General features: G+C 51.9%; 1 protein-coding gene across 1 annotated transcript; it reads left to right on the forward strand.

Annotated features, from left to right (window-relative positions):
• Positions 1-335: 335 nt before the first annotated feature.
• ITGA5 (integrin subunit alpha 5) lies at positions 336-22,275 on the forward strand. Its single transcript, XM_054590993.1, has 30 exons — positions 336-606; positions 7,278-7,408; positions 8,745-8,857; positions 8,996-9,116; positions 9,323-9,384; positions 9,475-9,520; positions 9,739-9,864; positions 10,097-10,141; positions 10,277-10,320; positions 12,095-12,151; positions 12,338-12,390; positions 12,698-12,906; positions 13,173-13,364; positions 13,596-13,641; positions 13,820-13,921; positions 14,116-14,171; positions 14,308-14,462; positions 14,767-14,904; positions 15,030-15,097; positions 15,755-15,905; positions 16,009-16,101; positions 16,248-16,327; positions 16,436-16,516; positions 16,778-16,883; positions 17,825-17,977; positions 18,802-18,888; positions 18,989-19,102; positions 19,712-19,813; positions 20,382-20,504; positions 21,165-22,275. Exons 1-30 carry the CDS (start codon positions 374-376, stop codon positions 21,246-21,248), a joined length of 3,171 nt encoding a protein of 1,056 aa, XP_054446968.1. The 5' UTR covers positions 336-373; the 3' UTR covers positions 21,249-22,275.
• Positions 22,276-22,341: the final 66 nt, after the last annotated feature.

Below are 22,341 nucleotides of genomic sequence, written 5' to 3' on the forward strand. Positions count from 1 at the left end.
TTTTTCCGACTCCTTTTCCGAGCGTTTACGTTGTACATCTGGAAAGGAGCGGGGAGGAAGGAGGGGGAAGCAGAGAGAGGAGGGGGAAGAGCCCAAACCCGCCCAGTCTGACCCAGTACAAACTACCGGCCTCCAGCTGGGGCTGGGAGAAAGGAGTGGAGAGGTGCGGCCCCCCCACGCCCCTTCGGGGTGGGGGGCGAGGGCTCGGCGTTCCGAGGACCCAGGAATGCCCCCCCGCCCACCCCCCCGGCAGGCGGGGGGAGGGCTCAGCCGGGAGTTTGGCAAACTCCTCCCCGCGTTGAGTCATTCGCCTCTGGGAGGTTTAGGAAGCGGCTCCGGGTCGGTGGCCCCAGGACAGGGAAGAGCGGGCGCTATGGGGAGCTGGGCGCCAGGGTCCCCTCTCCACGCCGCGCAGCCACGCTGGGGCCCCCGGCACCGACCCCCGCCGCTGCCGCGGCTGCTGCCGCTGCTGCTGCTGCTGCTGCTGCCGCCGACACCCAGGGTCGGGGGCTTCAACTTAGACTCGGAGGCCCCAGCGGTGCTCTCTGGGCCCCCGGGCTCCTTCTTCGGCTTCTCGGTGGAGTTTTACCGGCCGGGAACAGATGGGTGAGTGAGGAGAGTTGGCGGCGGGATGGAGGGGGTAGTGGGGACGGCTGGAAGTGGGGGCGCGGCTGAAGTCTGGAGGGGACCGAGGCTTGAGTTTGAGAGGCGGAGTTTGGAAGGACTAGGGCTGGAGTTGGGGGCCCGCGCCGGAGTTGGGGGCCCGCGCAGGAGTAAGGAGGAGACAGTGGCCGGCGTGGAGGGGGCCTGGCGTTTGAGAGAAGTCAGTAGGGAGACATGTGTGGGGTGGGGAGAGGACACGAAGCTGGAACCAGGAGAAGCCTGCGCAGGGTCTCGGGGCCAAAGGAGAGGAGGGCGCGTGAATGGAGAGCGGAGGGTCTCCGGCTGAGATCTGTGAGCTGCCGGGACAGAGGCGGATGCGGGCGAAGAGGGGTCGCGGAGGCCGGGAAGAGCTCTTTGGAGCACCGGGGGACCTCAGGTCCCTGAGAGCCATTGTGAGGAGAGAGAACTGGTCGAAGCAGAATGAACTGTGTGTAGTAAGAGGCGAGTCGGAGACTGAGGGGGCGCAGAGGTTAAATGGGGGCCAGCCTCATCCTCCCCTCCCCCTTCAGCTCAGACTGGGAAAGACCCGGGAGGAGACCGCGGTTCCCTTCCCTTTCTTCTTGGTCTCCTACTCCGCCCTCCACCCCCTGACTCTGTTCGGATGAGGGGATCCGGGAACTTGGGGAGAGTCCTGGGACCCTGGCACTGGGGGCGCCAGGGCTGGGGGTGGGCTCAGCCAAGGGCGGGTGCTCGGATGTGTCGGGAGGGGTGTGTGTGCGCGCGTGAAGGGGGGTGGGCGGTTTCCCTCTTCCTCTAGCTCTGGGGAGGAAGAGAAAAGCTGGTTTCCTGTAGCTTGTGGGCCGGAGCTGAACTGAGACCGGGAATTCTGGGGCTGGGGTCGGAAGCTGGGAAGACGCCGACTCGCTGGGCCCAGTAGCATCAGAACACAGGACATCAGAGTCAGGGGAAGGCTCAAAGGAGGATCCTCATTCCTAGCTCAGCAGGGTGACTCTGAGTGGCTGGAAAATGGGGAGCCCACAGTCATGGGGAAACCGAAGTTGGAGTTGAGGCAACATTAGAACTGGGGGTGGGGGGTATTTAAATGTGGGGGGTTGCGAAGTAAGAGGGGAAGGTAGCTGCTCCTGGACTGGGACAGGGACCTCCAGATGCCAGATTCCTAATCCTTCACAATAATCCTTTCTCCCACATTTATGGGCTCTGAGCTTCCCACCGCTCCCCGCCTGCCCCCACCTCTTGGCCGCCGCCTTGGCCACCACCACCACTCCAATCACTAGTATCTCCAGGCTTGATAGGACCTCTGTCAGAGGTTAGCTGTTTTGACACTTGAAACAGTTAACTGATCTCTATTAATTTTCTTTAATTTTAGGAGAAACGAGTTAATTGGGGAGGGGGCTTAAATTTCTCCATTGTCTGGAGGACTTGGAAACGGGAAGAAAGAAAGATAGTTAGGCCCTAGCTGTTGGTTCTGGGCTATTCAAGGTCCCCAGCCACCCCCCACCCCACCCCCCTGGCCTGTTGCCCAAACCCCATTGCATCACCCTAGATTGGAACCTCTGCCAGGTCTGGCCTCCCCAAGGCCCCCTGAAACTGCTTACCACAACCCTAAAGGAGTAAAAAAGAAGAAAAGAGGGAGGGGATAAGATTCTCCCCATATCTGGGTAACCTTCCTCTTACCCCACCCCACACCTAAAAACAGTGTCATCTCCCTTTTAAAACATTCCTCTAAAACATCTGGACTTTCATGCACTTCCGGTTCCCTAGGTGTCTGTCTGGCCCCTGGCCTGATCCCGCAGTCCCTAAAGCCCTCTTCTAAAACAGGACCCAGCATTTTTATCCCTCTCCCCTCCCCTTCTCATTTCTCCTTCCAAGAGATCCCAGGTGTCTAGCTTACATTCCTCTCCCTCTCCTTTTCTCTTTACAATGCACTCTTAGAGTAGGACTCTGAACATTCTACCTCCCCAGTGACCTCCCTTCCACCACAGCTGGGCCTTCAACCCCCTCCTACCCAAAAGGGACACACATAGCCCCTCACCTGGCTCCATCTCTGGAGAGGGAGGGCCTCCGTGTTCTTGGTCCCTCTGCATCACTTCTCACTCTGGACACCAAAAGAGCATCAAAGGGCAAGGCGAGCACAATACAGTTTGCATGGTAGGCAAGAGACAAGCCTTAAGTTAGGGAGAACTGCATGTGCACCCTGGTCCCTCCACTTACTTGTTCTTTGTGTGACCTGGGGCCAGTTCTTAGAGCCTGGGGTTCTTACGAAATCAGACATCTAACTTATGAGGCTGTTCTAAGGACTAAATGAGACTATATACATATATAATATACTTTTTTATCCTCACCTGAGGACACTTTTTCATTGCTTTGAGAGAGAGGAAGGAGAGGGGGAGGGGAGAGAGAGAGAGAGAGAAACATCCATCAGTTGCCTTCAGCACAGGGATTGAACCCGCACCTGGGTATGTGCCCTGACAAGGAATAGAACCTGAGACACTTCAGTCTATGGGATGACATGCCAACCACACTGGCCAGAGTTAAATGAGATAATATATATATAAAAGGCATCTGGTCCATAGAGAGTCATCAGTACCTGGGAGGCAAGATTTTTATAAGGTAGTTGTTTTCTGTCTCTGCTTCTCTCCTCCCTAGTTACCACCTAGTTCTTTTTCTAAGTTTTCCCTCCATTTCTTACTTGCTTATAGCAGTGATAGTAATAATAGTCCCTCACATTCCTTACACGTTTATATAAGTTTTTCCATTGGATCATTACAAAAATCCTTGCATTAGACAGAGGAAGCATTATTGCTCCATTTTATTATATACAGACACACACACACACTCACACACACTCTGAAGTTTCAGGAATCATAGATGTTTAGAACAAGAATTTTTTTTTAGGGACCATTCAAGGGCAACCCATCATTTTATGAGTAGAGAATCTAAGGCTTGGAGAAAGAAAGTGACTTGGCCTAGGACACAAACTTAAAAGGTACACTGGGCTTAGCCCAGATAAGTACTGGGCTAAGTACTTTTTCCCTTCTGGTACTCAGTTGCCATAGGTAGAGGCAACTCTCCCTCCCCAGCCAGCCAGGCAGTTTCTTTGAGAATACCCTGAAGAACCCAGAACTAGGAGTCCTCTGGCATGGCCAGGGCTGCTGTAAGACCTGTAGAAACTGATCTCTGGTCCACTTGCTTCTCTCCACCCCAACCTTGTCAGGCCAACAGGGTCAAACAATAACCATCTAGTGAACAGGATCTTGGTTAATCAGAAACTTGACTGAGGAGATAGTGGAGAGGAGGGGATAAATGGGCAACAGGGTAGACCAGAACACTGGCCTAGGAATCAGGATTCCTGGCTTTTGGTTCTTATGTTGGGGAAGTTTCTGAGTGACCTTGGACATGCTACTTCACTTTTCTGGGACTTAGTTTTTCCCATCTATACAATAAAGACATAGGACTCAGTAAGGTTTGGTGGGGGGGGTTTTTTTAAGATTTTTTAAAATCTATTTTCAGAAAGACAGCAAGGGAGAAAGAGAGGGAGAGAAACATCAATATGCGAGAGAAACATCAGTTGCTTCCCTCTCGCATGCCCCCAACCAGGGACCTGGCCTACAACCCAGGCGTGTGCCCTGACTGGGGAATCCAAGCAACTTACCTTTCGGTTCGAAGACCAGCGCTCAATCCACTAAGCCACACCAGCCAGGGCAGTTTTTTTAAATTAAATGTTTTTTCTTTATTTCCTTTTCTTTTTCATTCAAATGATGACATATTACCAGGACATTCTATATAAAATAAGGAAAAGAGGTTGCTCTAAAAGAAGACGAGAAGGAGTACCAGGACCACACTAGCCTCTCCTTACTCCCTGTAGCAGCCCTGAGGCATCTACAAGAAAGTCTTCAAACCAGTGGATGCCCTCTGCGGTGCCTTCCAGCTGTGGCAGCCTGTGTCTCCAAGAACCAGCTCTGGAATTTCAGGGTCCTGAGGCTTCAGATTAAATTACGGCAATTATTTTTTCCCGTGGACTCTATATTTTAGAAGAGTTTATCCACCAAATCACATTTAGTAAGAAATAATTAATTCTGTTTCCCCATTTTTATCAACTAGAAGTTAGAACAAGAAGACATCTATAGCTGCCAATCAGAGCTTGGGACCAATATGAGATAGCCAGGTTTTCTACATGAGTTGATAAAATTCCAGCCAAAAGCAAATATACTTAAGGTTTTAATTAGCCTGGGCTGCCTTATCAAGTAAATGCATGATTTTTGTTAGGCTTTCTGAAAAATTGAAAATAGTCCAAGGACCCTCCCTTGTTACCTTCTTGGATCCCTAAGAGGATCTAACTGCTCTAGGATTTAGGAAGCGGGAACTCAGAGTGGGAAAGAATGAGGATAAGCTATGTGATGTGCCATCCCTGACACCAAGTTCTTCACTTGGCACATAGGGAAGGACAATAGTTATTAGATTGAGTTGGCAAAGCTAGGATAGAAGGGCCACTGTCCTTGGGTATAAGCCATGGGTGGCAGGGGGCATGTCTGGATCAGGGACTGTGCCCCTTGCCTGCATGCCAGATCTGCCGAACCTTCACACAGCCACAACACTTGAGCTTGTGTGCTTCACATGCTTTATAAGGCCTCTCTCTCACCTTCCAACCCTGTCAGACAAACTCTAGGCTTCTTCCTCGGGCCATCCTCAAGAGCTGAAAGGGTTGGAAAAATTCGGAGTGGGAGCTGGGTCCCTTGGCCACAGCCATGTGTTCTCCTGGAAATAGATTATCAGCTCCCAGAGACCTGGAGGTATCCTGTTGAACCTCTTTTCCCAGAGAAAGAGGGAAAGAGTATAGCCCAAGTCCACACTGAGCTAGTGCCTGACTGCTGACCAGTGCTGACTCCTGGTCCAGTGCTCTTCTCACGGCCTCCTGTACTGCAACTTTTCTGGGGCTGCCTCTGCAAAGAGAGGATTGCACCCTTCTCTCCTCACCCAGCCCTGGGGCAATGCAACCTCTCCCCACCACCAGCCTTACCTACTGGACCTGGTAACTGACCAGGTCACAGTGGCAATGCCCACCCTGCAACAATGCAATATTTGAGCGAAAAGGGTGGGGCGCAGTGGGTGGGAGACAAACGGAGAAGTGAGAGGTTGGAAACAGACAGGAAGCCACAGGCAGTAAACATTTCCTGTCCCCAGGGTAACCAAGGCTGGCACCCCACCCCCTATCACTCCAGGAACTCTCACCCTCAGGGCCCCCCTCCTATTCTTCTGAACCCTGCCTTCTCCCTCCTCCATTCTCATCCTGTGGCCCTCCTAGACCACTCCTCACTCCCCACTTCAGTCCCGTGGAGCTGTTTTCTCTGTTGTTCCATCCCCTGTTCCTCTTGGACTACCCTTTTTACCCCCTTCCCCATGCAGTACTCTTGGAAGACAACCCCAGCTTTTGTGACCTCTACCATAATCCCCCTCTTGGACACTCTCTCCTAATAAGAAAGGCTGAGGAAGTTACCCTAATATAGTTACTAAGAATGCCGAATCTGAAAGGGGACAGGAATCAGTAGAGATGGAGAAGTCCCAGATCTGAGAGCAAGAGAGAGAACCCCAAAACTGGAAGCTAGAGAGCAAGCAGTCACAGGGGCAGAAGAAGAGAGATCGAGAAGTAGCACCAGGAGCAGGTATGGAAGGAAAGCAGAGACCAAGGCTTGCAGGGACAGGGGCCCAGGGACACAGGCCCAGGCCCAGCTGCCTCCGTTGCCAGATGCAGTCCTCATAGGAGATCCTAGAGGAGAAAGCCAGAGGGCTGACTGCTATGCAGAAACCTCAGAGGCAAGGGACCAAGGAATCGTAGAGACAGAGCCCAAAATGCGAAGATTGTCCAGAACCTTAACTGTAACCACACCATTATACATGGCCCCCAGCGAAGGCAACCTTCTCCTCGTCATTTCAGGGGGCACTGAGGAACTGTGTCCAGAACTAAGGCTCCAGTAGAGCAGAATCTGAATTCAAACTCCTAGAAATGGTGTGTGGGGAAGGGGTTTGGGGTTGGGGATGTCCACACCAGAGCCCAGGGTGAGGGCAGGCCCAGGCCCCAGCCCAGGGGAATGATCTATTTTCACCATCCTCCAGCTCCTCTCTCCACTTCTACTGCCTGATTTCCAAGACTCACATTTTCCTGCTACACGCCCCAGGGCTGGGCGGCTGGGCAGCAGGGCGGCCGGATGCCTGGGTCTTGGCCCAGAGAAAGACTTTGGCTTGCGACAAGAGGGTACAGGCTAGGTGAGAGGACCCTGGGCTCCAGGGGCTGCACATCCAATCTTGGCAGGTCCATAGAGAGATGGAGAAGCTGAGGCCAGAACCACGGGCCCCTCTTTCCCTTCCCAGAACTGACTCTGGCTCCTCTCTCTTTAACGACAGAGGAAGGTAGGAGAAGAAGGAGAGTGGTGGGAGGAGGGGAGAGGTTGTGTTAGTGACAGCGGCACATGGGGACCGCCTGACTCCAGCCTGTGCCTCTGGCATCCCAGGCATCTTCTGAGATATAAATACAACCCAGGGGGCATCTACCCCACCCCCAGCCAGCCCCTGACCCAGAGGCCTGGGTCCTTCCTGCCTTGGGAGACTGGAGAAGAGCTAGGAGCCACCCTGAATTGCCTCTTCTTTCCCTTCCACAGGGTCAGTGTGCTGGTGGGAGCACCCAAAGCTAACACCAGCCAGCCAGGAGTGCTGCAGGGTGGTGCCGTCTACCTCTGTCCCTGGGGCACCAGCCTGGCACAGTGCACCCCTATTGAGTTTGACAGTAAAGGTAACCAACCTTCTTAGTAGGCCTGTGAAGTTCAGGGAGGGGCTGGGGGTAGGGCTGTGGCTTGGGGGCGGGGCCCGGTGGTGCCTGGAGTGAAGGGTAGAGCCTTCCCAGTTCCTTGGCCATGTGCCCTCCCAGCACTCTGATGCTCTGGTGGTGCTCCAGCTCTGTGCAGCCGTGTAGCGGCTCCCCATGGCACTCACACCATGTTCCCAGTCCAGCCCAGCCCAAGGAGGGCGGGCATGATTCAGAAACATGTGGCTCTCATTTCCCCTGAATCACCCACAACTCAGGGAGGCCAGGGCAGCAACACAGACAAAGACAGGGAGAGGCACATAGAGTATTTGATTCACTTAACTAAGCACTGACTAAGTGATAGTGCATGCCAAGCACTGTGCTGGGTCTGTAGGGGATTGAAACATGATTTGGCCACTCACTGCCCTCAAGGAGTTCAAGGTCCAGAGTAGATGCAGAGACAGAAGGAGGGAGACAGACAAGAGATAACGGCTAACATTTCAAGAGTATTTGCTCTGTGCCCGGCACTGTTGTAAGCACTTCATACATATTAATGCGATCCTTTCCACAACTGTCTGAGGTATTATTATCCCCATTTTATAGGTGAGGAAATAGAAGTTAAGTAACTTGTTCAAGGTCACACCACTAGTTAATGGAGGAGCAAGAACATGAACTTGAGCAGCCTGACTGCAGAGATAAAGGCTGGGGTGAGGGGACAAAAGGAGTGCCTAAAAAGATGGAGGCAAGGGGCGGTGGGGGGAGGGGGAAGATAAGATCATGAAACAGCAAGATTCTTCTTTTTTTTTAACCTGAAAGACAGGTAAGAATCAGAGGAATGAAAAAGGATGTCCTGTAGAGGGCAGAGCTAGGGCTTAGGAAGAGAAAGACAGATGCACAGAAAGAAAAAGAGAGGGAGAAGCATAAGAGAACAGCAATCCAGAACTGTGAGAAAGATCAAGAAAAGAACAAGGTGCTTAGAGATGAGGCCCAGGTAGAGAGAAGTGCAGCCAGAAGGGTACCCTCTTGGGAATAGCCATTCTGCCCCACTACCCTCCTACTCCCCTACCCCCACCTCACTGCAAGCATGCTCGGCCCAGCCGGACTAGGGGAAGGTAACTCTAGAAAGCCCAGGTGTGTGTGTGTATGGAAGAGAGGTGAGTCAAGCTATACAAAACTGAGTTTAAAGACCCTTCCCCAATCCCCCTCCCACTGAGTCATGGGCTTCAGGCTTGCAAGAGCTTTGGTACACCCACGCTGAGGGTGAGGCTATACCAGGGCTCAGTTGCCCACTACTTGCATGACTCCCCTTTCTCACTTCCCCAAGGCTCTCGGATCCTGGAATCCTCACTCTCCATCCCAGAGGGAGAGGAACCTGTGGAGTACAAGTCCTTACAGTGGTTCGGAGCAACAGTTCGAGCCCATGGCTCCTCCATCTTGGTGAGGGGCTAGCAGGCATAGGGAGGTGGTGGCTAGGGGATGGGCCGTGGTCAGGTGTAGTAGAGCACAGGCCTGGAGGGAAGGAGGAAGGTTCCTGTTGGTCCAAACCTGAAGCTCCCTCCTCTGGGACCTTCCCAGGCCTGTGCTCCACTCTACAGCTGGCGCACAGAGAAGGAGCCATTGAGTGATCCCGTGGGCACCTGCTACCTCTCCACAGACAACTTCACCCGAATTCTGGAGTATGCACCTTGCCGCTCAGGTAGGACAAAAAGTAGGCTTGTGCCTGTGTCTGCTTTTTCTAAAAGAGTCCCTACAAGCCCTCCCCCCCATTAGTCTTACTGCTCACTGCTCGGTTCAGGGAGGTCCTTCCTCGGGTTCCCTCTCCCACCTCCTTCCCCAATCTCTCTTCTTTCCTGCATGACCCATCTGTGCAGGCCTCCTTCCCACCACCTTCTCCCCTCACAGATTTCAGCTGGGCAGCAGGACAGGGTTACTGCCAAGGGGGCTTCAGTGCTGAGTTCACCAAGGTGAGAGAGTGATCTGGGAGAGAAGTGGCTGTGGGTGGTAGGCCCAGGGGGGTCAGGACCAGATATAAACTCACCTGCTTCCCCCCACAGACAGGGCGTGTGGTCCTGGGTGGACCTGGGAGCTATTTCTGGCAAGGTAAGTCCCTCTGTGCTGACCCCTAGTCTCCTGGCACAAGGCCTCTCACCATCCTTCCCTCCTCTCCCATTCTTGAGACTTGCATGTCCTCTTCCACAAGCCTCCTTTCATTGAACCAGTCTTTTGAAATCCTACCCAGTCACCCCGCCTTCCACCCCTGGGTCTCCCCTCCCTGCCCCCTCCTACTCTGTCCATCTCCTCCTCATCTCCTTCCCCAGGCCAGATCCTGTCAGCCACCCAGGAACAGATTGCAGAATCCTATTACCCTGAGTACCTAATCAACTTGGTTCAGGGGCAGCTGCAGACTCGCCAGGCCAGTTCCATGTATGATGACAGCTATCTGGGTGAGTGAGCAAGTGGGAGGAAACTGCAGAGGGGAACCTCAGGCGCCCCTGTCCTCACATACCCCCTTGCCTCTCTTTCTTCTACTCAGGCATCCCCAGCCCCTCTGTCATACTTGTCATATGCAGGCTAACTATGATGGCCCAGTAGGGGTGGGGGAGGGATTGGAGGATGGGCCAGGGCAGACAAGTCCCCAAAGCGAGAATACTAATACCCACCCACCCTGTCGCCCAGGTTACTCTGTGGCTGTGGGTGAATTCAGTGGTGATGACACAGAAGGTAAGTGTGTCCCCAGGCTAGGGCCAAGGGAGGGGGTGGATGGAGACCGGGGGCCTGGAAACACAGGAACTGAGACACCATTCTCGTGGCTCCCCTTTTTCACCCTTAGGCCACAACTTTCTCTTCTCTTTGCAGACTTTGTTGCTGGCGTGCCCAAAGGGAACCTCACCTATGGTTATGTAAGGACCATGCCTGACCCTCCCTTCTTTTCCTCCCCTCCGCTCCCCTGGCTAATCACAAAAAACCCTGCATGACAGTTTACGAGGATTCAAAAAGTGGATCAGAACACAGGCGCTGGGGTCAGACCTGGGCCCAAGTTCTGGCACTTACTCTAGATGAATCATTCTGTTATTTATTTTCATACTCTGCTTCGTTCTATAAAATCCTTCAGCCTGCTTAACCTCTCTGAGCCTCATTCTTCTCTATATAATGGGATAATAATAGTTCTGACCTCACAAGGCTCTTGTGAGGGTGAAATGAGATAATGCATGTGAAAGTACTTAGTGAACTGTTAGGCAGTGTACAACTGGTAGCTGTTATTATTAGACCATGACAAGGGCTTTAAAAAGGATACAGATAAGAATGCCTTAGGAATATGTTCAATTAACATTTATTAAGGCAAAGTAAAAGATAAGAAGATGAATAAGACATACCCTATCTCATAAGGTACTTCTGATCAAGTATGTGAGATAAAACACGTACAATTATAACCTAAGATACAGCTACTATTCAGGAGCCCCTTAGTGCGATGGGCATTGTCCACTCATGATTTCTATTCTTTACAACAAGCTGATGGAGGGTAGATAATACCATGTGCATTTGACATATGAGAAAGCTGAGGCTATAAGAGACCGAATTAAGTTGTTTAAGATCACACTGTTAGTAAGTGGCTGGCTAAGGATTTGAAACCAGGTCTATCTTATTACAAAGTCAGCATTCTTCTTGCACTATGATAAATTTCAGAAAAGTGGTTAAGATGGCATAGCAGTTTGGCAGAAGGAATAACCTCCTTCCCAGGACAGGTTTGGTTGAGAGAAGGTTTTATGAAGGATGAGTAGAGATGAGCCAAGAGGGCATCGTAGGCAGGAGCATGGCAAAAGACATGGAAGAAAAGAAAGGAAAAAAAAAATTCAGGCCTGTTTAGCAAACTTATGGGCTAATTGGGGATGAGGAGAATAAGGAAAGGTTGAGCAAAAGCAGACAGGTTGGGGCCAGCTATCCAGGGCCTCAGAGGACCAGCCAAGGAGTCAAGACTGAGCAGTGGCTGCAGGGAACCCTGATCGGGTTCCAGACCGGAGGCATCCCTCCGAACTGCTTGAGGCTAGTCATTCTGCTGCAGTGGGGGAAGGCTGCTAAGAGGAAGGGACAGCCTGAGCCAGGCAGGGAGGTAGCCAGAAGGCCCTCCAACAGTCCTGTGAGAGAGCTCTCACCATAGTAACGGCAGGGAGAGTGGGGAAGAGAGCAAGGAGTCAAAAGACTTAGGGACTGATAGGGTCAGCCGCTAAGGGGGACATAGGGAAGACGTGGGTGTGGTTTGGGAGGACTAGAGGATGAGGAGGCCTCATTGTGCATTCAGTCATGCAGCTAATAATTACTGAGTGTCTGCTGCTTGCCAAGGACTACTTTAGGCTTTGGAGAGGAGGCAAAGAAAAAAGCCAAGCTCTTGCCTGCGTAGATCTTCCATTCTAATGGGTAGAGATGGACAACAGACAAATAAATATGAAACCTGACAATAGTTGATAAGTGATATGGAGAAAAATAACTAAGTAGCTGTGGGACCAAGCTACTGGCATAGAGATGGAAATGTGAGGGCAAAGCTCAGGAGGGAATTAGGGGATGGGTAGTTTGTGTCTCCCAGGAATGCATGCCCTTGGGTAGCCTGTACATATCTGCCCTTCATCCACGGGATGGCCTGGGAGTTCAGGGCCAATGATCATATCTCCTCATTACCAGGTCACCATCCTTAATGGCTCAGATATTCGATCCCTCTACAATTTCTCAGGGGAACAGGTGAGGACACCCCCCCCACCCCATTCCCAGCTTGGCCCTCTGCCAACCAAGCCCCAGCTCTGACCCAACAAGCTCAGACCAATTTCTCAGGCTCCCTGGAGTCTCTGACCTCCCCCCATAGCCCCTATTGATTCTGTTGATTAAGCACCTAGTTTTGACCCAGAGCTGCCCCTCTGTCCTCCCCAGATGGCCTCCTACTATGGCTATGCAGTGGCTGCAACAGATGTCAATGGGGACGGGTGAGTAGTGGGAACAGGCACAACAAGGTGTGCTTCCCAGGAAGGAAGAGTGGAGTGAGACAAAAAAATGCAAGGAGAGTTTTTCTCCAGGCTTTTCCTCTGGATTCTCCTCACTTGTGCCTACTTTCCCTTTGCTCAGGGTCAAGGGGAGAGCGGAGAGCTAAGACCAGAAGGCCTCAGCTCTTCTAACTTGGATGGGAGGGAGCCTGGAATCCAGGATGCCTGGAATTTCCTGGCACTAGGATTGGGGAGGCGAGGTGGCAAGGCACAATGTCAGGATGCCTAGATTTTTTTGTCCTACCCGCAGGCTGGATGACTTGCTGGTGGGAGCACCCCTGCTCATGGAGCGGACAGCCGATGGGCGACCTCAGGAGGTAGGCAGGGTCTACATCTACCTTCAGCAGCCAGCCGGCATGGAGTCCACACCCACCCTTACCATTACTGGCCATGATGAGTTTGGCCGATTTGGAAGTTCCTTGACCCCCCTGGGGGACCTGGACCAAGATGGCTACAATGGTAAGTACAAGGAGCTGAGGAGGAGTCGGGAGCCTGAGTCAGAAAGGATTTAGAGAGAGAGTGGCTAAGATACCCAGACCCCTAGTGACTGCCCAGGGAGGTGTGTAGACTTTAATCCCAGTGTCTAGGTCTTTGAAGAGGCTTTGAAGAAATTAGAATACTGGGAATGACAGATGGCAAAAATAGGATCCGGGGGTTTGGTGGTAAAGATTTGGACTCCTGATTCAGGGCCTGCTGCTGACTGGTGTATGTTCTGTGTCTTGCAGATGTGGCCATCGGGGCTCCCTTTGGTGGGGAGACCCAGCAGGGAGTGGTGTTTGTATTCCCTGGGAGCCCAGCGGGGCTGGGCTCTAAGCCTTCCCAGGTTTTGTTGCCCCTGTGGGCAGCTGGCCACACTCCAGACTTCTTTGGCTCTGCCCTTCGAGGAGGCCGAGACCTGGATGGCAACGGATACCCTGGTGAGTTGTGCCCTGGGCCCTGTTCATCTTAGAGTCCTTCTGTCACTGACCCCTAACCCCCCCTAACCCATCTCTACACTTTCCTAAGGTCTTCAGTGCAGTTCTAAGATACTGCCACCAGATGGTGATGTCCCCTCACTTGGGCCTTCTTGAGCAATGAAACTAGAAGGGTCTTAGGAAGGATCCTGATTTAGGGCTCCCTGTAAGAGGTCGTTTCTTGACTTCTTGCAGATCTGATTGTGGGGGCCTTTGGTATGGACAAGGCTGTGGTATACAGGTATGAACTCCAGGGTGGGCAGCCTGGGAAGAGTGGGAACTGGAGAATTCCTCAATAGGGCTGAGGCTGGGAAAGTGTGCAAAGGACACTGGGATCCTGGGGCTTGAGCCTCAGCTTCCTGTGCCCAAGTGCCAGAGGTGTCTTAGTTCTCTATTGACCCCACATCCATTCTTGGCAGGGGTCGCCCCATCGTATCTGCAAGCGCCTCCCTCACCATCTTCCCTGCCATGTTCAACCCAGAGGAGCGCAGCTGCAACTTAGAGGGGAACCCTGTGGCTTGGTGAGCTGGGGCCCAGGAGATCTCAAGGACCAGTCTGGGTTACCTCAGTCTGTGCCTTGGAGTGGGCAGGAAGACCAGGTCTTCAGAAGGAGACAAGTGGGGGTGTCCTAATCTGGGTCTGTCCGAGAGATAGGAGGAGGACAGGATGCCTCTTCTAGTTGGCTACATCAGCTTTCCTCTTTGTCTTCCTCTAGCATCAACCTTAGCTTCTGCCTCAATGCTTCTGGAAAACACGTTCCTGATTCCATCGGTAAAGGAGACTCCTGAATCTCTCAGGCACTGGGATGGGATGGAGAGGCTAGGGACATGGGCACTTACCTTCTTTCTGAATAGATTAGGAAGGAAAGGGAGCAACAGATTCTCCTTAACATACATCCTGGCTGCAGGTTTCACAGTGGAGCTCCAGTTGGACTGGCAGAAGCAGAAGGGAGGGGTGCGGCGAGCTCTATTCCTGGCCTCCAGACAGGCGACCCTGACCCAGACCCTGCTTATCCAGAATGGGGCTCGGGAGGATTGCAGAGAAATGAAGATCTACCTCAGGGTATGGCCTCAGGCAGGATATAGACTGGCCGGGGGAGGGTGGCCACAGAGAACTGGGGCCCCTCTAAGATTAGGAGATTGCACTGAAAGGCTTGGGACTTTGGGAGGCTAAGGAAGGGGACCCTCTCTCAGAGGAACTGGGAACCAGGCTGTCAGTGTCTCTCTCAAGCACTGAGAATGGTCAAGTTTGGACATCTGAATTCTGAAAAGCCCTAAGTGGACAAAAGGAGACAAGAGAAGCTGAGGATCAGAGCCATCAAATCCCCAGTGTCCCCTGATTTTGTGAACCCTCTCCCCTACCCCAGAACGAGTCAGAGTTCCGAGACAAGCTCTCCCCGATTCACATTGCCCTCAACTTCTCCCTGGACCCCCGAGCTCCTGTGGACAGCCATGGCCTCCGGCCAGTCTTACATTATCAGAGCAAGAGCCGCATAGAGGACAAGGTGAGTACAGGGTAGAAAAAAGCCAGGAGGAGAGGGGCCTGGGGGCAAGGCCCTGGAGGTAGGGAGCCCACCTTCAGACCAGAAGAGGTTCTAAGCTCCCTCTCTGAAGCTGCTCTTCTTCCCAGGCTCAGATCTTACTAGACTGTGGAGAGGACAACATCTGTGTGCCAGACCTACAGCTGGAAGTGTTTGGGTAAGTAAAGGCTAACATCAAGCTGGGGGGTTCCAGATGTCAAGGTCTCAAGCAGGATACATGAAACTTGCAAGGACCTGGCACCTGAAAAAGTGCAATAGGGATGTACTAGCTAGCTGTCTGACCTTAGGAAGTTGCTCAACTTCTCTAAATTTCAACTTCTTCATTCGTATAGTGGAAATAATAGCATCTGTTTCTCTAGCCTTTTAGAAGAATTAAATAATCTACATAACACATCTAGCCTAGTGCCTACCATAGAGTTGAAACTCAGTAAATTATTACTCAGTGTCTATTATTATATTTTTTAAAGATTTTATTTATTCTTAGAGGGAAAGGGAGGGAGAAAGAGAGGGAGAGAAACATAGATGTGTGAGAGAAGCATCAATCTGGCACCTCTCACGCACACACCCCAACCCAACAGGGGACCAGGCCTGCAACTCAGGCATGTGTCCTGACCAGGAATCACCCATGACCTTTCACTTTGCAGGAAGATGCCCAATGAACTTAGCTACACTAGTCAGGGATATTGTTTTGTTATGTTATGTTATGTTATGTTATGTTATGTTATGTTATGTTATGTTATTATTGTTACTGCTGCCCATTGTCCTGGTTTGGGGACTGATTCCAGTGTCCCCTTATCTTGTGTGCCCCCTCCAGGGAGCAGAACCACGTGTACCTGGGTGACAAGAACTCTCTGAACCTAACTTTCCATGCCCAGAATGTGGGTGAGGGTGGTGCCTATGAAGCTGAACTTTGGGTCACTGCTCCTCCGGAGGCTGAGTACTCAGGACTCCTCAGACACCCAGGGGTATGAGTGGACTTCCAGGGTGGACGCTCAGGTGGGGCTTGGGAAAAAGCCCTGCCAGAGAGGGGCAACCAAAACCTTACCTGCACACCCACCCCACTCCTAGAACTTCTCCAGCCTGAGCTGTGACTACTTTGCCGTCAACCAGAGCCGCCTACTGGTGTGTGACCTGGGCAACCCCATGAAGGCAGGAGCCAGTGTAAGCCTGGGGCTGGAGAGAGGACCTGAAAGGACAGTGACCAGCCCCTTCAGAGCAGTGCTGTGGGATGGGGAAGGGAGGGCTGGAATTCGGGTAAGGCACATGCCCGGCCTAACAGCCCCCTGTCCTCCCTCCCTGTCCCTCAGCTCTGGGGTGGCCTACGGTTCACAGTACCTCACCTCCGGGACACGAAGAAAACGATCCAGTTTGACTTCCAAATCCTCAGGTAGGGAGTGGGAGGAGCCAGGCTGCAGTCGAGTTGGGGGCGGGGCCTGAGCCAGTGGAATCTTCCCTGGCTGGGCCCCAGCACCACTTCAGCCTCTCCATCCCACAGCAAGAATCTCAACAACTCGAAGAGCGAAGTGGTTTCCTTCCGGCTCTCGGTGGAGGCTCAAGCCCAGGTCTCCCTTAACGGGTCAGTGCCCAGGGGAAATGATCCCTCTCTGGGAGAACAAACGGACTTCTAGGAAGGGATGCATATGGGGTCCCTTCCACTGCCCTCTAGACCAAGGGTCCCCTGGAAGACCGGGGCTGGGGGAAGCGGGAGAGGCTGCGGAGCTCAGTGGAGAGGAGGCGGAGCTCTTGCTTGCGGTCAGGTTCCTAGCAAGCCTCAAACTGGTGCCGTTCTGCGGCCTCGGGGTTGGGGACCCGTGTGCTAAACCACCTTCCTCCTTAGTGTCTCCAAGCCTGAAGCAGTGCTATTTCCAGTCAGTGACTGGCATCCCCCAGACCAGCCCCAGAAGGAGGGGGACCTGGGCCCTGCTGTCCACCACGTTTATGAGGTGAGGAGGGATGGAGACAGGGAAGACGAGATCCAGGGCAGGCAGTTGGGAGTGGAAGGGTGGGGCCACAATGAAAGACTGGGAAGGAGGAGCTAGTATGAGTGACAGATGGCTGGGACCAGAATGCGGGACTTAAAAGGAGAAAGGAAGGAGGGGCAGTGATCTGTAAAAGCCTGGGCAGGGCCAGTTGTGAGAGAGTGCTGGAGGAAAGACAGGACAGTTGAGTGACTTGGAAGTGAAGATGGAGCCACCTCCAAGAATATTGGTTGGAGAGAATTTCATCTCTGCCCTTTGATGTTCTCTTTAACTCCTGAGATAGCAGACTTGCAGCAGGGTACACACAAGAAAGGACCAAAAAAACACTGGAATTGATTTATTAAAAATTGTGTATTTATTCTTACATGTTTAAACTTTAGTCCCCTTCAAAGTACTCTCCATTTGATGCAATACACCTATCAAGATTTTTTTTCCACTGCTCAAAACAGTTTTGAACTCATCAATATTGATGCCTTTTAGTGCTTCTGTCATTTTTTGTTTCGCCTCTTCCACACTGGCAAAATGCAAGATTGGTGAATGGGGCGGTGGGGTACAGGGTTCAGGCCGTTTTTGGTCAAAAACTGTTGAACACTCAGCGCAGCATGGGCAGGTACACTCATAAATCATCCATCTTGAAATGGGCACTTTGAGAGAGTCTTCAAAAAAAAATTCTCTGAAGCCAAACGCAGCCTCTCACAACAATGCCAGCTGGTACACTGATACAGATGGGTTCCTAGAACACTCATCTAGCAGGGGAAGCTTGTACTACAAGAGGCCCACCCTTCAGAAGATAATTCCTGCTTTTTGGGGGTCCCCCTCATATAGTGGGCCTTGGTGACCCAGAGTCTCAATGGAGCAGAATCATTCCCTTCCTTCTTGAGGTGATTGTGCTCTCCTCTCCTCAGCTCATCAACCTGGGCCCCAGCTCCATTAGCCGGGGCATGCTGGAGCTCAGCTGTCCCCAGACTCTAGAAGGTCAGCAGCTCCTCTACATGACCAGGTTTACTGGACTCAGCAACTGTACTTCCAATCACCTCCTCAACTCAGAGCACCTAGAGGTGAGAGGCCTGGAGACTGGCATGTGGGAGGGACCAAGACTGAGAGGTGTGGGGAAGGTCACTGGGGGCCTTGAAAAGCTGATGAGGATGTGCCTAGAGCTAGCGCTAAGGCCATTGGACAGGGTCAGAATACCGACAGACACCTCCTTCTGCCTCAAATACCCTTCCCTTATTTCTTGCCCTGGCATATTCTGAGAGCTCTGTGTCAACTGCTCTGGGAAGCCTTCTTCAGATCTGTTCCTCTGGGCCCCAATACTTGTTTATTCATTAACAGTATTTAATTAAATGAGTACATGTTCTGAACCATATTATAGGCTCAGGAAATATGGCACTGAGCAAAACTAGCAAGGTCACCACTCTCATCGAGCTTATATTTTAGTGGAGGGTAATAGAAAGGAAAAATTAAAAGGAGAGAGAAAAACAGGTATTGAAAAGTAATAAAAGTGCAGTGCTAACATTCTGGGGTGCGGTAGAGACTAGAGACTATTTGAGTCATCAAGAAAAACCTCTGGAGGTCTGAAAGATAAGGATGAACCTACCCCTGAATACCTGGGGAAGAGCATTCCAAGAAGAAGGAATAGCTGATGTGAAGGCCCTAAAGCAGGGATGGGGGCCTAATTATTTATTTATACATCTCTTCCTTGTAAACTCCAAGGACCAAGTCTTAATTCTTTTCCATGTTTCACTGAGCTTGGTGATTTGCCACTGGAGGCAGTTGAACAGACAAAAGAACAGGTTGAAGCTGTCCTGAAACCCAGGTGCAGGCTGACCTAGACGCTGTAACAAGGTGGAAGAGGCAGCTAACAGTCTCTTTCCTCTTCCAGTTGGATTCTAAGGGTTCCCAGAACCACAAACTGCAAAGACGGGAAGCTCCAGGCCAGAGCCCTGCCTCCTCAGGGCCTCAGATCCTGGTAAGTCGTCCTGGGAATGAAGTCTGGGACCAAGTCTGGAGTACCTGTTTGAGTTATTAAAGGGCAGAATTTCAGATTCAATCTTCCTCTTTCTTCCCAGAAATGCCCAGAGGTGGAGTGTTTCCGGCTGCGCTGTGAGCTTGGGCCACTCCACCGACAAGAGAGCCGAAGTCTGCAACTGCATTTCCGAGTCAGGGCCCAGGCCTTCCTGCAGGTAAGGGAACTTTACCTGAGCCCTAACCCCCGACCTTCGGGCCTGCCTGGACTGACCCTCTTTCCCCACTGCCCTAGCCACATCCTTTTGAGGAATGGGACCCAGGCACTCCAGCTCCCCTCCTGCCCTTGTTTAGTGCAGGGCTATGTCCTTGGCATCACCTATGGCCACACTGGGAAGAGTGACAACTTCCCTTTCCTGGCCCATTTAAAGGAGGTGGGAGGGCTGGAGGGAGACCAGTGTGCAGAGAAAAACAGATGGAAGATGAATCTATAGCAGAGAAACAATAGTTAATAGTAGGAAAGAACAGTAAAGAATAGTGAAGAGCAGTCATTTATGAAGGGCACACTATGGACCAGGTATTGTCCTGGGTGCTTAACCCACAATGATTCAAAAAAAATTGTTTTGAACATGCAGCCATCTAACTATGCATTATTTAGTTATAACTATTCAATTACACATTTATCATTTCATGAAAGGAATGTAGAGATCCAGGAGCGAATGAGCCTGAAATAAAGAAAGATCAGAACCTGATCCAGACCATGGGGAGCCCTATGTCCTCTAGACCCCAAAGGGAGGCTGCCCTGAATGCCTTTCTTCCACCCACAGCGAGAGCACCAGCCATTTAGTCTGCAGTGTGAAGCTGTGTATGAAGCCCTGAAGATGCCTTACCGAATCCTGCCTCAGCAACTTCCTCGAAAGGAACTTCTGGTGGGTCCAGGGCCAGCGGTCTGGGCCAAGGAAGGCAGGGCTTATAGTGCTGGGCCTGGCACTAGGACTTGGACATAGATTGGGGCTGCCCTTGTAATTGTAACAAATATTTATTGAGCATCTACTATGTCCTGTGCTAGGGATATAATGATAAGCCAGGTGGACGGGGCATCTTTACTCCTAGAGTTCATGGTCTAGTGGGCAATAAGAACGCAGTGTGACAAGTGCCAGGATATTTATGGGAACACATCATTGGGACACTTGAACATAGTCTTGCAGCGTCCAGAAAGGCTTCCTGCAAGCAATGATGTTTAAACTGAGACCTGAACTACCAAGTTAACCACTCAGGAAAGGAATATTCTCTGGGGAGAGGAAATTAGCAGGTGTGAAGGGCCAAAAGTAAGAAACAATGATGCACATATTAAGAATTTAAATTTTGAAGTTCAGAATTCTGTTAGTCCAAGATGGGAGGTGAAAGGTGGGTCCAGGTCCAATGACAAGTGGGGGCCAAGTGTAGGTGGGAAAGAACTAATGACTTTTCAGTGACTTCTCCTGACTTGCTCCCTAGGTGGCCACAGCTGTGCAGTGGACCAAAGCAGAAGGCAGTCATGGCGTCCCACTGTGGATCATTATCCTAGCCATCCTTATTGGCCTCCTACTCCTAGGTCTGCTCATCTACATCCTCTACAAGGTCAGTCACATTCTACCTGTGACTTGGCCACCCTCTCATCAGGTTCTGCCCTTGACCCAGCACAATCCCAAGCATCTATTTCCAGATGAATTCTATAGCCACATGTCTGCACTTATGCCTTAGCCACATGCTTCTCATCCTGACCCTGCCTATAGGATCCTTCCCTCCATTCTGCAGCCCCTCTCTTAGAAAGAGTCTCTTGAATCAAGCTGATAAGTTTGCCTATACTTGCAAAATCAGTGTTACTCACACGTAGCAAATGTATGGCACTTGTGCTATCACTTCCTCCAAAGACCCATGGCAGCTATCACTAATTGATCATGCCCTAGCAGTGGCCTCAGAATTCTCGTCTAGAGGCAGCCAATACTAGGCAACCAGACTTGGAACTTGAGTTCAAGCCTATTTGCTATCCCTAGCTTATGTGTGGGCATTTTTATGGCACTGATGAAAAGACTCCTTTATACCAGAGCACCCCCAGCTTTAGCCCTCCTGGCCCATTGAACTTCTTGAAAGGTAGACGTAACAGCCTGAATTTAGGCCACTTTTGCAAGACCTGGAGATTGGAAACACTAGAGTCCTCTGCATTCCCTCCTGGGATAAGATCTGGGGAGAAATTGGAGCCAGAGTTATCTAAAGTTTTCCTCCTTTCCCCTTCATTAGCTCGGATTCTTCAAGCGCTCCCTCCCATATGGCACAGCCATGGAAAAAGCTCAGCTCAAGCCTCCAGCCACCTCTGATGCCTGATGCCTCCTAATCCCAGACTCCAATCCTGAAGGCTCAGTCCCCCAACCCTGAGTCGACTGACAGGGAGGGAACTGGGTGCTTCCTGAAGGTGCTGACGGCCAGGGAGAAGCCCCTCTCCCCAGCCCAGAGACATACATACTTGAAGGGCCAGAGATGGTAGATGAGGAGCTGGGGATCCCCACCCCCCATGCACTGTGAAGGACCCTCGTTTACACATGCCCTCCTCATGGATGGGGGAACTCAGATCCAGGGACAGAGGCCCCAGCCTCCCTGCAGCCTTTGCATTTTGGAGAGACTTTCCTGAAAAACAACTTGGAACCTGAACTGGGGAATCCAGTCCCAGTTCTCTGGGCCAGACTTGCCACCAGGACTTTCTGTCCAGCTCCAGCCTGCAAAGGTCCGTCCTCGGCTTTGCCAGAGATCCACAGGAAGCCCCAGCTAAGAACATGGAACCTGAGGAGTGAGATCTGGCAGCTGTGGACAGCCCCCCACCCTGGTGGGCAAATAAGTAACACTAACTGTGGATGGTGCCCCAGGACCAGCTCAGGACAGATCCCAGACAAGGATCAATGCTGGCCCAGAACAAGCTCCAAGGAGAATCAGAATTCCCATGGGGCCAGATTGAACTTGGGGCCTGGGGTTGATCTAGGACCCAGACTCAGACATTGGTAACCTAGCCAGGCAGATCCAGGACAACATTTGAGCCTGCACCAGACACCTGGGCCTGGAGGCCCAATCCACATCTGACTCAGGAGAAGTCAGGAATTGCCCAGGACTCTGAAGGGGCCATGATGGCAACAGATCTGGAACCTCAGCCTGGCCAAAGGCAGGCCCTCCCAGTCCTCTGGAGAAGGGGGAGCCCACTGTCCTGGGCCTGCAGAATTTGGGTTTTGCCCACCAGCTGCACTGATGCTGCCCTTCCTCTCCCTGCCCAACCTTCCCCTCACCTCGGCTCGGGACACCTGGGACTTATTTAAACTCTGTTGCAGTGCAATAAACCCGGCCCGGTGCCCCCACTGACCTGGAATCTCCAGAGCTGAAATCTCTTTTATACTCTTTCCAAACCCATCCTGGAACCAGAGAGCTTGGTGGG

This window comes from Pteronotus mesoamericanus, unplaced genomic scaffold (assembly GCF_021234165.1).
Source record: "Pteronotus mesoamericanus isolate MK-2021 breed Mesoamerican mustached bat unplaced genomic scaffold, CSHL_Meso_final scaffold_21, whole genome shotgun sequence".
Classification (NCBI taxonomy): Eukaryota; Metazoa; Chordata; class Mammalia; order Chiroptera; family Mormoopidae; genus Pteronotus; species Pteronotus mesoamericanus.